At 47.7% G+C, this 16,667-nt stretch overlaps 1 protein-coding gene across 1 annotated transcript in view; it reads left to right on the forward strand.

Annotated features, from left to right (window-relative positions):
- Positions 1 to 15,670, forward strand: part of hs3st4 (heparan sulfate (glucosamine) 3-O-sulfotransferase 4) — a 302,626-nt gene extending 286,956 nt beyond the window's left edge. Inside the window, exon 2 of the mRNA XM_070900027.1 lies at positions 15,028 to 15,670. Coding sequence (XP_070756128.1) covers positions 15,028 to 15,670 — 643 coding nt within the window. The remainder of the gene's footprint in view (positions 1 to 15,027) is intronic.
- Positions 15,671 to 16,667: the final 997 nt, after the last annotated feature.

Consider the following 16,667-nt stretch of genomic DNA (forward strand, 5'->3'; position numbering starts at 1 on the left):
ATAGATTACAGGACTAGTTCCTGATCAACAGATTACAGGGCTAGTTCCTGATCAATAGATTACAGGGAGAGTTCCTGACCAATAGATTACAGGGCTAGTTACTGATCAATAGATTACAGGGCTAGTTCCTGATCAATAGATTACAGGGATAGTTCCTGATCAGTAGATTTTAGGGATAGTTCCTGATCAGTAGATTACAGGGATAGCTCCTGATCTATAGATTACAGGGATAATGCCAGATCAATAGATTACAGGGATAATTCCAGATCAATAGGTTACAGTGCTGGTTCCGGATCAATAGATTTCATTGCTAGTTCCTGATCAATAGATTACAGGGATAGTTCCAGATCAATAGATTACAGGGATAGTTCCAGATCAATAGATTACAGGAATAGTTCCTGATCAATAGATTCGAGGGCTCGTTGCTGATCAATAGATTACAGGGATAGTTCCTGATCAATAGATTCGAGGGCTCGTTGCTGATCAATAGATTACAGGGATAGTTCCTGATCAATAGATTAAAGGGATAATTCCAGTTCAATAGGTTACAGGGCTGGATCCTGATCAGTAGATTACAGGGCTAGTTCCTGATCAACCGATTACAGGGCTCGTTCATGATCAATAGATTACAGGGCTAGTTCCCGATAAATAGATTACAGGGATAGTTCCTGATCAATAGATTACAGTGATAGTTCCTGATCAATAGATTACAGGGCTAGTTCCTGATCAATGGATTAGAGAGCTGATTCCTGATCAATAGATTACAGGGATAGTTTCTGATCAATAAATTACAGGGATAGTTCCTGATCAACAGATTACAGGGATAGCTCCTGATCAATAGATTACAGGGCTAGTTCTTGATCAATAGATTACATGGCTAAGTCCTGGACAATAGATAAGAGGGCTGGTTCCAGATCAATACATTACAGGGCTGGTTCCTGATCAATTGATTACAGGGCCAGTTCCTGATCAATAGATTACAGGGCTCGTCCCTGACCAATAGATTACAGGGATAGTTCCAGATCAATAGATTACAGGGCTCGTCCCTGACCAATAGATTACAGGGATAGTTCCAGATCAATAGATTACAGGGCTAGTTCCTGATCAATAGATTACAGGTCTACTTCTTGATCAATAGATTACAGGGATGGTTCCTGATCAATAGATTACAGGGCTAGTTCCTGATCAATAGATTACAGGGCTAGTTCCTGATCAATGGATTAGAGAGCTGATTCCTGATCAATAGATTACAGGGATAGTTCCTGATCAATAAATTACAGGGATAGTTCCTGATCAACAGATTACAGGGATAGCTCCTGATCAATAGATTACAGGGCTAGTCCCTGATCAATATATTACAGGGATAATCCGTGATCAATAGATTACAGGAATAGTTCCTGATCAATAGATTCGAGGGCTCGTTGCTGATCAATAGATTACAGGGATAGTTCCTGATCAATAGATTAAAGGGATAATTCCAGTTCAATAGGTTACAGGGCTGGTTCCTGATCAGTAGATTACAGGGCTAGTTCCTGATCAACCGATTACAGGGCTCGTTCATGATCAATAGATTACAGGGCTAGTTCCCGATAAATAGATTACAGGAATAGTTCCTGATCAATAGATTACAGGGATAGTTCCTGATCAATAGATTACAGGGATTGTTCCTGATCAATAGATTACAGGATATTTCCTGATCAATAGATTACAGGATAGTTCCTGATCAATAGATTACAGGGATTGTTCCTGATCAATAGATTACAGGATATTTCCTGATCAATAGATTACAGGGCTGGTACCTGATCAACAGATTACAGGGCTAGTTTCTGATCAATAGATTACAGGGTGGGTTCCTGATCAATAGATTACAGGGCTTGTTACTGATCAATGGATTAGAGAGCTGATTCCTGATCAATAACTTACAGGGATAGTTCCTGATCAATAGATTACAGGGATAGTTCCTGATCAATAGATTACAGGGATACTTCCAGATCAATAGATTACAGGGCTAGTTCTTGATCAATAGATTACAGGATAGTTCCTGATCAATAGATTACAGGGATAGTTCCGGATCAATAGATTACAGGGCTGATTCCTGACCAATAGATTACAGGGCTGTTTCCTGATCAATAGATTACAGGGATAGTTCCTGATCAATAGATTACAGGGTTAGTTCCTGATCAATAGATTACAGGGTAGGTTCCTGATCAATAAATTACAGGGCTGGTTCATGATCAATAGATTACAGGGCTAGTTCCTGATCAATAGATTACAGGGATAGTTCCTGATCATTAGATTACAGGGATAGTTCCTGATCAATAGATTACAGGGTAGGTTCCTGATCAATAGATTACAGGGCTGGTTCCCGATCAATAGATTACAGGGATATTTCCTGATCAACAAATTACAGGGATAGTTCCAGATCAATAGATTACAGGGCTAGTTCCTGATCAATAGATTACAGGGCTAGTTCCATACCAATAGATTACAGGGATAGTTCCTGATCAATAGATTACAGAGCTAGTTACTGATCAATAGATTACAGGGATAGTTCCTGATGAACAGATTACAGGGATCGTTCCTGATCAATAGATTACAGGGCTAGTTCCTGATCAATAGATTACAGGGCTCGTCCCTGACCAATAGATTACAGGGATAGTTCCAGATCAATAGATTACAGGGCTAGTTCCTGATCAATAGATTACAGGGCTACTTTTTGATCAATAGATTACAGGGATGGTTCCTGATCAATAGATTACAGGGCTAGTTCCTGATCAATGGATTAGAGGGCTGGTTCCTGATCAATTGATTACAGGGATAGTTCCTGATCAATAGATTACAGGGATAGTTCCTGATCAATAGATTACAGGGCTGGTTCCTGACCAATAGATTACAGGACTGTTTCCTGATCAATAGATTACAGGGATAGTTCCTTATCAATAGATTACAGGGCTAGTTCCTGATAAATAGATTACAGGGTAGGTTCCTGATCAATAGATTACAGGGCTGGTTCGTGATCAATAGATTACAGGGCTAGTTCCTGATCAATAGATTGCAGGGATAGTTCCTGATCATTAGATTACAGGGATAGTTCCTGATCAATAGATTACAGGGCTATTCCTGACCAATAGATTACAGGGATAGTTCCTGATGAACAGATTACAGGGATCATTCCTGATCAATAGATTACAGGGCTAGTTCCTGATCAATAGATTACAGGGCTACTTCTTGATCAATAGATTACAGGGATGGTTCCTGATCAATAGATTACATGGCTAGGTGCTGGACAATAGATTACAGTGATAGTTCCATTTCAAAAGGTTACAGGGCTGGTTCCTGATCAATAGATTACAAGGCTAGTTCCTGATCAACAGATTACAAGGCTAGATCCCGATCAATAGATTACAGGGATAGTTCCTGATCAATAGATTACAGGGGTAGATCCTGATCAATAGGTTACAGGGCTGCTTCCTGATCAATAGATTACAGGGCTGGTTCCTGATCAACTGATTACAGGGATAGTTCCAGATCAATAGATTACAGGGCTAGTTGCTGATCAATAGATTACAGGGATAGTTCGTGACCAATAGATTACAGGGATAGCTCCTGATCAATAGATTACAGGGGTAGATCCTGATCAATAGGTTACAAGGCTGCTTCCTGATCAATAGATTACAGGGCTAGTTCCTGATCAACAGATTATAGGGCTAGTTCCTGATCACTAGATTACAGGGATAGTTCCTGATCAATAGATTACAGGGATAGCTCCTGATCAATAGATTACAGGGATAACTCCAGATCAATAGGTTACAGGGATAGTTCCTGACCAATAGATTACAGAGTGAGTTCCTGATCAATAGATTACAGGGATAGTTCCTGATCAATAGATTACAGGGATAGCTCCTGTTCAATAGATTACAGGGATTGTTCCTGATCAATAGATTACAGGGATAGTTCCAGATCAATAGGTTACAAGGCTGGTTCCTGATCAATAGATTACAGGGCTAGTTCATGATGAACAGATTACAGGGCTAGTTCCTGATCAATAGATTACAGGGAGAGTTCCTGATCAATAGATTACAGGGATAGCTCCTGATCAATAGATTACAGGGATAGTTCCTGATCAATAGATTAGAGGGATAGTTCCAGATCAATTGATTACATGGATAATTCCAGATCAAAAGGTTACAGTGCTGGTTCCTGATCAATAGATTACAGGATAGTTCCTCATCAATAGATTACAGGGATAGTTCCTGATCAATAGATTACAGGGCTGGTTCCTGACCCATAGATTACAGGGCTGTTTCCTGATCAATAGATTACAGGGCTAGTTCCTGATCAATAGATTACAGGGCTAGTTCCTGATCAATAGATTACAGGGATAGTTCCTGATCAATAGATTACAGGGATAGTTCCTGATCAATAGATTACAGGGCTATTCCTGACCAATAGATTACAGGGATAGTTCCTGATGAACAGATTACAGGGATCGTTCCTGATCAATAGATTACAGGGCTAGTTCCTGATCAATAGATTACAGGGCTCGTCCCTGACCAATAGATTACAGGGATAGTTCCAGATCAATAGATTACAGGGCTAGTTCCTGATCAATAGATTGCAGGGCTACTTGTTGATCAATAGATTACAGGGATGGTTCCTGATCAATAGATTACAGGATAGGTTCCTGATCAATAGATTACAGGGATAGTTCCTGATCAATAGATTAAAGAGCTAGTTCCTGATCAATAGATTACAGGATAGGTTCCTGATCAATAGATTACAGGGATAGTTCCAGATCAATAGATTACAGGGCTAGTTCCTGATCAATAGATTGCAGGGCTACTTCTTGATCAATAGATTACAGGGATGGTTCCTGATCAATGGATTACAGGATAGGTTCCTGATCAATAGATTACAGAATAGGTTCCTGATCAATAGATTACAGGGCTAGTTCCTGATCAATAGATTGCAGGGCTACTTCTTGATCAATAGATTACAGGGATGGTTCCTGATCAATAGATTACAGGATAGGTTCCTGATCAATAGATTACAGGTATTGTTCCTGATCAATAGATTACAGGGATAGTTCCTGATCAATCGATTAAAGAGCTAGTTCCTCATCAATAGATTACCAGATTTGTGGTGTAGCAGTAGGGCCAGATGTAATCTCACGCTGCTACACTATCAGTGAGGGTCTTGTCTCTGTTTAAAGGGCCGGCTTATCGTCAAAGCCTCTTTAATTAACACTCTGTTGGCACTGTCCTGTCCCCTTTAAATCACACATTTATGAGTCGGATGCGTCTGTCTAAGTGCTCCACAGCCGTGTCCTGCCCATCGCTCTCCTCCACTGAGATCTGTGAAAGAAAAAAGAATGAAGTAAGGCTGGAATATTCTCAGTTAGAATTACCAAGCCCCAAGGGTTGTCCTGGGGTCTCTGGGAATAACAGATTAATCTCCGTATCACCGCTGTGAGCAACCGGGAGAAACAGTATGGGAGCTTGAACAAATGGTGTGCTTTTTCAATGGAAAGGAAAGACTTGCATTTATATAGCGCCTTTCACGACCACTGGACGTTTCAAAGCGCATGACAGCCAATTAAGTATGTTTTGGAGTGTAGTCACTGTCGTAATAAGAACATAGGTATTGGGGCAGGAGTCGGCTATAGGGCCCCTCGAGCCTGCTCCGCCATTCAATAAGATCATGGCTGATCCGATCATGGACTCAGCTCCACTTCCCCGCCCTTGACTTCCTTATCGCTCAAAACTCTGTCTATCTCCGCCTTAAATATATTCAATGACCCAGCCTCCACAGCTCTCTGTAATGTGGGAAACACGGCAGCTAATTTGCACACAGCAAGCTCGCACAAACAGCAACGTGATAATGACCAGATAATCTGTTTTAGATGTTGATAGAGGGATAAATATTGACCCCGGGACACCGGGGAGAATTCCCCTGCTCTTCTTCAAAATAATACTATGGGATCTTTACCTGAGAGAGCAGACGGGATCTCGGTTTGACGTCTCATTGAAAATACGGCATCTCTGACAGTGCAGCGCTCTCTCAGCACTGCCCCCACCGACAGTGCGGCACTCCCTCAGTACTGCCCCTCCGACAGTACGGCACTTCCTCAGTACTGCCCCTCCGACAGTGTGGCACTCCCTCAGTACTGCCCCTCCGACAGTGTGGCTCTCCCTCAGTACTGCCCCTCCGACAGTGCGGCACTCGCTCAGTACTGCCCCTCCGACAGTGCGGCACTCCGTCAGTACTGCCCCTCCGACAGTGCGGCACTCCCTCAGTACGGGGCTCCCTCAGTACTGCCCCTCCGACAGTGCGGTACTCCCTCAGTACAGCCCCTCCGACAGTGCAGCACTCCGTCAGTACTGCCCCACCGACAGTGCGGTACTCCCTCAGTACTGCCCCTCCGACAGTGCGGGGCTCCCTCAGTACTGCCCCTCCGACAGTGCGGCACTCCCTCAGTACTGCCCCTCCGACAGTGCGGCACTCCCTCAGTACGGAGCTCCCTCAGTACTGCCCCTCCGACAGTGCGGTACTCCCTCAGTACAGCCCCTCCGACAGTGCAGCACTTCCTCAGCACTGCACTGGAATGTCAGCCTGGATTTTGGTGCTCAAGTCCCTGGAGTGGGACTTGAACCCACGACCTTCTGACTCAGAGGCGAGAGTGCTACCCACTGAGCCACGGCTAACAAATGTCTTTGGAAGCTTTCATTCTTTAGTTATAAAAGTATTGGAGATTGAGGAGGGCTGCTTGACCTGCAGGGGTGCTTCGTGGCCAGATAGGTAGATGTGCAGATGAACCTTCCAGGAATATATCCAACCAGCGTTGGCAACCCAATTCCTACTGTAATACAAAACAAAATATTGCGGATGCTGAAATGAAATCAGAAAATGCTGGAAATCTCAGCGGGTCAGGCAGCATCTGTGGAGATAAAAACAGTTAACATTTCAGGTCCATGACTTTTCATCAGAACTGGAAAAGGTTTGAGATGTAACGTGTTTTTAAGCAAGGGCCGGGACAGGGAAAGGAGGGATGGGAGGGACAAATAAAAGGGAAGGTCCGTGATAGGGTGGAAGGCAGGAGAGATTAGAGAGACAATGGGGATGAGGAGATGGTAATGGGACAAGTGAAGAAACAGAGGATGAGTGCAGATCGGGTGCTGTAATACACCAGTTGCTACTCACTCGAGTATATCATTCTACACTTCAGGCAGCTGTTGGCCCTTGCTCTGACATCTAAGTTGGAAAAGGTGATAAACACACCAGCACATCTTCCTTCATGTATTAACTGATTAAAAAAATCATTGATGTATTGCTCCCTTTCCCGCAGTATGCAGCCCAGACATATCTATATGTTTATGTTGTGTAGTGTCCATTTCTCATGCTGCATTCCACAACCATCGGTCTAAGACTGGAACAGCATACAGGGTGTGTGGGATATGGATCATCTCACCCAGCAGCGAGCTTCTATTTATCACGTCAATTTATGGTTAGCGTTAGATTAGATACAGAGTAAAGCTCCCTCTACACTGTCCCATCAAACACTCCCAGGGCAGGTACAGGGGGTTAGATACAGAGTAAAGCTCCCTCTACACTGTCCCACCAAACACTCCCAGGGCAGGTACAGCATGGGGTTAGATACAGAGTAAAGCTCGCTCTACATTGTCCCATCAAACACTCCCAGGGCAGGTACAGGGGGTTAGATACAGAGTAAAGCTCCCTCGACACTGTCCCATCAAACACTCCCAGGGCAGGTACAGCACGAGTTAGATACAGAGTAAAGCTCCCTCTACACTGTCCCATCAAACACTCCCAGGGCAGGTACAGCAAGTGTTACGTACAGAGTAAAGCTCCCTCTACACTGTCCCCATTTCAGCAGATGTAGATGTCTGCTTCCATTCAGAAGACAGACCCATCAAACACATACCCGTAGACACACACATCCATCACCATGGGCACATACACATGCACACACACAAATTTAGCCATAGATGCACATGTACACCTACAGACAGAAAGATAGAACGACGCCCCAAAGCACTTTACAGCCAATTAAGTACTTTTTGGAGTGTAGTCACTGTTGTAAGGTAGGAAACGCGGCAGCCAATTTGCGCACAGCAAGCTCCCACACACAGCAATGTGATAATGACCAGATCACCTGTTTTTTCAGTGATGTTGATTGAGGGATAAATATTGGCCTCAGGACAATGGGGAGAACTCCTTGCTCTTCGTCGAAATAGTGCCATGGGATCTTTTATATCCACCTGAGAGAGTAGACGGGGCCTTGGTTTTTAGGATCATCCAAAAGACGGCATCTCCAATAGTGCAGTGCTCCCTCAGTACTGCCCCTCCGCCATTGCGGTGCTCCCTCAGTACTGCCCCTCCGACAGTGCAGCACTCCCTCATTACTGCCCCTCCGACAATGCACCGCTCCCTCAGTACTGTCCCTCCGACAGTGCGGCACTCCCTCAGTACTGTCCCTCCGACAGTGCGGCACTCCCTCAGTTCTGTCCCTCCGACAGTGCGGCGCTCCCTCAGTACTGCCCCTCCGACAGTGCGGCGCTCCCTCAGTACTGCCCCTCCGACAGTGCTGTGCTCCCTCAGTACTGCCCCTCCGACAGTGCGGCGCTCCCTCAGTACTGTCCCTCCGACAGTGCGGCGCTCCCTCAGTACTGTCCCTCCAACAGTGCGGCACTTCCTCAGTACTGCACTGGAGTGTCAGCCTGGATTTTTGTACTCAGGTCTCTGGAGTGGGACTTGAACCCACGACCTTCTCACTGTGAGGCAAGAGTGATGCCCACTGAGCCACAGCTGACACTCTACAAGGACACTATTTCCCAATTACACAAGACCCTGCTGTACTCATCTTCAGCCAATGCAGTGGGACATTGGCTTTACAGACACCAGGTTCACTCGGTTGATTCCAGAGATGAAGGTGTTTTCTTATGAAGAAAGGTTGAGCAGGTTGGGCCTATACTCATTGGAGGTCAATAGAATGAGAGGTGATTTTATCGAAATATATAAGATTCTGAGGGGGCTGGACAGGGTGGATGCAGAGAGGATGTTTCCCCGTGTGGGGGAATCGAGAACCAGTGGGTCTAGTTTCAGAATAAGGGGCCGCCCATTTAAAACTGAGATGAGGAGGAATTTCTTCTCTCAGAGGGTTGTAAATCTGTGGAATTCTCTGCCCCAGAGAGCTGTGGAGGCTGGGTCATTGAATATATTTAAGGCGGAGATAGACAGATTTTTGAACGATAAGTGAGTGAAGGGTTATGGGGAGCGGGCGGGGAAGTGGAGCTGAGTCCATGATCGGATCAGCCATGATCTTATTGAATGGTGGAGCAGGCTAGAGGGGCCGAATGGCCGACTCCTGCTCCTATTTCTTATGTTCTTATATTCTCCCTGTCTAATAACCCTCTCCAGGTCTCCCAGAATCTCCAACACCCTAGTGTCTGGATGTAGGCTGATCAACAGCATCTAAACCCTAACAACATCCCATAAAACACTGTGCCTGTTCTGGTCCATTCGAAAGACTTTCCCAATGTGAAATGACATGTAAGCACAGCCCACGCGACCCGCAAATACTAAGCTAACATTGCAGCAATCCGGCCTGGCGGGATATTTCTATAAGTGGTAACAGGCGATGGGTAAGTTGAATTATTGATTCTGTTCAAAAAAAGGGCAAAAAATTGCTTCGGCTTGGGAAAAAGTGCTGGCAGTAATTAATCTGAGATAAACTGCCAGGAGAAATTAATTTCAATTCTTTGGTAAACTTATGAATGTAGATCTGCTCGAAATACAAGGTGAGGCTTGAACAAAGCATTAGCTCTCATACCTCCTGTGAATGGATTATATGGTGAGGAACACGGACTGAATGGAAATGATATTGGGCTTTGCAAACATGCATGTTATTGTTTCTACTGGAAAGGTCTGTAACAGAATCACATTCTCGGTTACGCTCTGTCTGTTTCCATCTGTCACACTTTCTCCATCCGACCCACTGTTATTGTATTACAGCTATCCAACAATCGAGGTTTGTATCACAGAAGCAGGCCTTTCGGACCCTTGTGTCTGTGCTGCATTTTGCTGCAACAATTCACAGGCATTCACCTTTCCCCACCCTCTCCCTGAGTCCTGTTGTTTCCTCTGTTAGCAGATTATATCCAATTTTCCTTTAAACATTGCATTGGTAGTTCCAGCACACACACAGTACCAGTCATACAGCAATTCTCCAGTCAACTGTAAACTAGTGAAAGTCAGTGTCTCTGGAACTGTGCCCCGGGGGAATCAAGGTTCTATGGAACTGTACCCTGGGGAGAGCCAGGGTCCTAGTGAACTGTACCCTGGGGAGAGTCAGTGTCCTACAGAACTGTACCCCGGGGAGAGTCAGGGTCCTAGTGAACTGTACCCCGGGGAGAATCAGGGTCTTAGTGAACTGTACTTCGGGGAGAATCAGTGTCCGACAGAACTGTACCCCGGGGGGAATCAGGGTCCGACAGAACTGTACCCCGGGGAGAGTCAGTGTCCTACAAAACTGTACCCTGGGGAGAGTCAGGGTCCGAGTGAACTGGACCCTGGGGGAAAATCAGGTTCCTACAGAACTGTACCCCAAGGGGAATCAAGGTCCCAATGAAACTGTACCCCGGGGAGAGTCAGGGTCCAATAGAACTGTACCCCGGGGGGAATCAGGTTCCCAATGGAATTGACCCCCCGTTAGTGCCAGACACAGAGACGAGAATATTGGCAAAACTCTTAGGTCTAGAAATTCAACTCATTTACGCGTCCCGTTCTCATGCCTGGGAGTGCCCCAGGGCGCAAACATGTTAGTGCCCGGGCGTAGCGCTGTTAACGCCTCCCGCCATATTGGACCGGGATTTGGCGGCGGCGCTACAGTTTGCGCCCTGATCAGCTGCGCCCGGAGACCGTGAGGTCATCGCTGCGCACAACGCCCCGTTAGTGCTCCGCCTCCCAGATTGACTTCCGCCCCCGGGAGCATCGCTGGGCGCTAACATCGGCAGCAGCGGGGATGGGGTGGGGGGGGGGGGTGGGGGGCGGATTGGGCAGCTGGCTGGTTACCGGGGCGATGGTTAGCCGCGTGGGGGCCGAGGGAAATTACAAAAATAAATACCTTTGTTTTACATAAGAACAAAAGAGCCTGCTCCGCCATTCAATACGATCATGGCCGATCTGATCATGGGCTTAGCTCCACTTCCCCGCCCGCTCCCCATAACCCTTTATTCCCTTATCGCTCAAAAATCTGTCTATCTCCACCTTAAATATATTCAATGACCCAGCCTCCACAGCTCTCTGGGGCAGAGAATTCCACAGATTTACAACCCTCAGAGAGAAGAAATTCCTCCTCATCTCAGTTTTAAATGGGTGGACCCTTATTCTGAGACTATGCCCCCTAGTTTTAGTTTCCCCTATGAGTGGAAATATCCTCCCTGCATCCATCTTGTCGAGCCCCCTCATTATCTTATATGTTTCGATAAGATCACCTCTCATTCTTCTGAACTCCAATGAGTAAAAGCCCAACCTGCTCAACCTATCTTCATCAGTCAACCCCCTCATTTCCGGAATTAACCGAGTGAACCTTCTCTGAACAGCCTCCAATGCAAGTATATCCTTCCTTAAATACGGAGACCAAAGCTGTACGCAGTACTCCAGGTGTGGCCTCACCAATACCCTGTACAGTTGTAGCAGGACTTCTCTGCTTTTATACTCTATCCCCCTTGCAATAAAGGCCAACATTCCATTTCCCTTCCTGATCACTTGCTGTACCTGCATACTAACCTTTTGTGTTTCATGTACAAGCTGGTGCAGCACGTTATTTTCATGGGGCCCTGGCTCTGCCGCACACACTGTCAGTCTGGGGGCCGGCCTGATCTCGCGGTTCCCCAGCTCCTGGGGGTCCGGGTCAGTCCCTCTTTACTTTTGCAGAGTCGGCAGTACAGGTCCTTCCCTTTAAGTGAGCAAGGGCCCTCGGACACAGCAGCGCTGCGCGGCCCAGTGTACAAGCTGCTGGGACAAACGCTACCATTAGCGCCCCAGGAAGGAAGGTGAGCGCTTAATTTAGCATTCCATTTCCTTCTGGGGGTGTTGACCCGAATCTTTGGTGAGGAGGGAGATATCACCGCCTGCCACTACGTCCCGCGTCTCCCAACTGTTACCGCCGGCAACCGGAGCGATACAGAATTTATACCCGTTAGTATTGTTTCAGATTTAGCCGTGGCTCAGGGTGTCGCACTCCCACCTCGGAGGCACAAGGTCATGGGTCTGAGTCCCAATCCAGAGACTTGAGCACAAAATCCAGGCTGACACTCCTAGTGCAGTACTGAGGGAGCACTGCACTGTCGGAGGGGCCGTACTGAGGGAGTGCTGCACTGTCGGAGGGGCAGTACTGAGGGAGCGCTGCACTGTCGGAGGGGCAGTACTGAGGGAGTGCTGCACTGTCGGAGGGGCGGTACTGAGGGAGCGCCGCACTGTCGGAGGGGCAGTACTGAGGGAGCGCCGCACTGTCGGAGGGGCAGTACTGTGGGAGTGTCACACTGTCGGAGGGGCAGTACTGAGGGAGCGCTGCACTGTCGGAGGGACAGTACTGAGGGAATGCCGCACTGTCGGAGAGACAGTACTGAGGGAATGCCGCACTGTCGGAGGGACAGTACTGAGGGAGTGCCGCACTGTCGGAGGGGCAGTACTGAGGGAATGCCGCACTGTCGGAGGGACAGTACTGACAGAACGTCGCACTGTCGGAGGGGCAGTACTGAGGGAATGCCGCACTGTCGGAGGGGCAGTACTGAGGGAATGCCGCACTGTCGGAGGGGCAGTACTGAGGGAGCGCTGCACTGTCGGAGGGGCAGTACTGAGGGAGCACCGCACTGTCAGAGGGGCAGTACTGATGGAGTGCAATACTGTTGAAGGGGCAGTACTGAGGGAGTGCCGCACTGTCGGAGGGGCAATACTGAGGGAGGGCTGCACTGTCGGAGGGGCAGTACTGAGGGAGCGCTGCACTGTCGGAGGGGCAGTACTGAGGGAGCGCTGCACTGTCGGAGGGGCAGTACTGAGGGAGTGCAGCTCTGTCGGAGGGGCAGTACTGAGGGAGCGCTGCACTGTCGGAGGGGCAGTACTGAGGGAGTGCCTCACTGTCGGAGGGGCAGTACTGAAGGAGTGCCTCACTGTCGGAGGGGCAGTACTGAGGGAGTGCCGCACTGTCGGACGGGCAGTACTGAGGGAGCGCCACACTGTCGGAGGGGCAGTACTGAGGGAGAGCTGTACTGTCGGACGGGCAGTACTGAGGGAGTGTTACACTGTCGGAGGGGCAGTCCTGAGGGAGAGCTGTATTGTCCAAGTTGCCATCTTTCAACGGGGATTTTACACTGAGGCCTCGTCTGATTTATTCCGGGAAAGTAAAAGCCCCCATGGTCACTATAGGAAGAAGAGCAGGGGAGTTTTCCCCAGTGTCCTGGGGCCAATATTTATCCCTCAACCAACATCACTAAAACAGATTACCTGGTCACTTATTTCATTGGTTTGTGGGAGCTTGCTGTAAACAATTTGGCTGGTATTTTTCTGACATTACAGCAGTGACTACACTTTAAAAGTACCTTCAAAATTGATAAGTAAGTCGCCATCCTACTAAACACAACTTGAGCCGCTGAGCGGGTTGAAATGTCTTCACACGATGACCCGGTGTTGGAGTTCACTGACCCTGGGTGTGTGGGAGAGGCTCAGAGCTGTCGCGCTGGGTTAGTGGGTAAAGGTTGTTGCTTGTGTGGGGAGCCTGTGCTGAGTGAGTTGCGGTATGGTGCAGTATGGTGCAGCAACAATCTCCGGGCTCCCTGGCCCAGTGTGCGGGCGGGCCTGGCTCTGTCCCCATCCGGCTGTGTGAGGGAAGTTGGCTGAGGGTTGAGGATAGACCCAAACGCTGAACCAAACTCCAGCCCGGGTCACTGCTTCTGGGGGGTTGGGGAGGGGGAGAGAAACATAGAAACATAGAAATTAGGTGCAGGAGTAGGCCACTCAGCCCTTCGAGCCTGCACCGCCATTCAATATGATCATGGCTGATCATTCACCTCAGTACCCCTTTCCTGCTTTCTCTCCATACCCTTTGATCCCTTTAGCCATAAGGGCCATATCTAACTCCCTCTTGAATATATTTTAGTGAATTGGCATCAACAACTTTCTGTGGTAGAGAATTCCACAGGTTCACCACTCTCTGGGTGAAGAAATTTCTGCTCATCTCGGTCCTAAATGGCTTACCCTTATCCTTAGACTGTGACCCCTGGTTCTGGACTTCCCCAACATCGGGAACATTCTTCCTGCATCTAACCTGTCCAGTCCCATCAGAATTTTATATGTTTCTATGAGATCCCCTCTCATCCTTCTAAATTCCAGTGAATATAAGCCTACTCCATCCAGTCTCTCCTCATATGTCAGTCCAGCCATCCCGGGAATCAGTCTGGTGAACCTTCGCTGCACTCCCTCAATAGCAAGAATGTCCTTCCTCCGATTAGGAGACCAAAACTGAACACAATATTCCAGGTGAGGCCTCACCAAGGCCCTGTACAACTGCAGTAAGACCTCCCTGCTCCTATACTCAAAACCCCTCGCTATGAAGGCCAACATACCATTTGCCTTCTTCACCGCCTGCTGTACCTGCATGCCAACTTTCAATGACTGATGAACCATGACACCCAGGTCTCATTGCACCTCCCCTTTTCCTAATCCGCTGCCATTCAGATAATATTCTGTTTTTGCCATCAAAGTGGATAACCTCACATTTATCCACATTATACTGCATCTGCCATCCATTTGCCCACTCACCTAACCTGTCCAAGTCACCCTGCAGCCTCTTAGCATCCTCCTCACAGCTCACACCGCCACCCAGCTTAGTGTCATCTGCAAACTTGGAGATATTACACTCAATTCCTTCATCTAAATCGTTAATGTAGAAATTGGAACATAAAAGTAAGATCTAGTTCTAAAGCAGTCCATTTTTCTTTGTGTCTTTAGAAGTTTGATGCCCAAGACATTGGACGGACAGATCACCATGGAGAAAACGCCCAGTTACTTTGTGACCAGAGAGGCACCAAAGCGGATCTTCTCGATGGCGAAGGACACCAAGCTGATCGTGGTGGTGAGGAACCCGGTGACCAGGGCCATTTCCGACTACACCCAGACACTGTCCAAGAAACCGGAGATTCCAACCTTTGAGGTTCTGGCCTTCAAGAACAGGACCCTGGGCCTGATCGACGCCTCTTGGAGTGCGATCCGCATCGGGATCTACGCCTTACACCTGGAGAACTGGCTGCAGTTCTTCCCCCTCTCTCAGATCCACTTCGTCAGCGGCGAGAGGCTGATCATTGACCCGGCCGGAGAGATGGGCAAAGTGCAGGACTTCCTGGGCCTCAAGAGGATCGTCACCGACAAACATTTTTATTTCAACAAAACCAAGGGGTTCCCTTGCCTGAAGAAACCGGAGGACAGTGGCGTGCCTCGTTGCCTGGGAAAATCCAAGGGCAGGACTCACCCCAGAATCGATCCCGATGTGATCCACAGACTGCGGAAGTTTTATCGGCCATTCAACGTCATGTTCCACCAGATCACGGGAGAAAACTTTGACTGGGAGCAGGAGGAAAGTCAGCAAATCAGCTGAGGATGTCAGCGGGCTAAAGTTATATGGAAGGGAAAATCGAAACTGGTTTCTTATTGAAGAGAGATACAAATCTAATTGGGCTATATTGTTAGTCCTGCGAATCGAAGAATTTTATTAAGACTGCAATTAATAAAAAAAAGGGGAATGATTTTTCAGCTATATTACAGATTACCAAAGGTGTTGTGCTTATAAATTGTGATTATTTTGAAGATGATTTCTGTGTTGAGTTCGGCCCGAGCTCGCTGTTCTTTTTTTGCCATTCCTTTCACCCATATCAGATTGGCCTATAAAGTCTCCTGAGGACGCTCCAATCTGTCTTTATTGTGTCTCCTTCAGGGCGTACATCTTTGATTGATTTGCTTTTACATTGCAGGGTGCAACGATTCATGATCGGGGTCACAGCCCAGGGAAATGAAGTGAGGGAAGGGATTTTGTGTTTATTAGAGCGAGGGATGTAAATGCTGGGAACAGCACAATTCCCATTCCTATCACTCAGCATGAAACACTCCCAGGGCAGGTACAGCACGGGTTAGATACAGAGTAAAGCTCCCTCTACACTGTCCCATCAAACACTCCCAGGGCAGGTACAGCACGGGGTTAGATACAGAGTAAAGCTCCCTCTACACTGTCCCATCAAACACTCCCAGGGCAGGTACAGCACGGTGTTAGATACAGAGTAAAGCTCCCTCTACACTGTCCCATCAAACACTTCCAGGGCAGGGACAGCACGGGGATAGATACAGAGTAAAGCTCCCTCTACACTGTCCCATCAAACATTCCCAGAGCAGGTACAGCACGGGGTTAGATACAGAGTAAAGCTCCCTCTGCACTGTCTCACCAAACACTCCCAGGGCAGGTACAGGGGGTTAGATACAGAGTAAAGCTCCCTCTACACTGTCCCATCAAACACTCCCAGGGCAGGTACAGGGGGTTAGATACAGAGTAAAGCTCCCTCTACACTGTCCCATCAAACACTCCCAGGGCAGGTACAGGGGGT

The sequence above is a fragment of the Pristiophorus japonicus genome, chromosome 15, assembly GCF_044704955.1.
Source record: "Pristiophorus japonicus isolate sPriJap1 chromosome 15, sPriJap1.hap1, whole genome shotgun sequence".
NCBI lineage: Eukaryota > Metazoa > Chordata > Chondrichthyes > Pristiophoridae > Pristiophorus > Pristiophorus japonicus.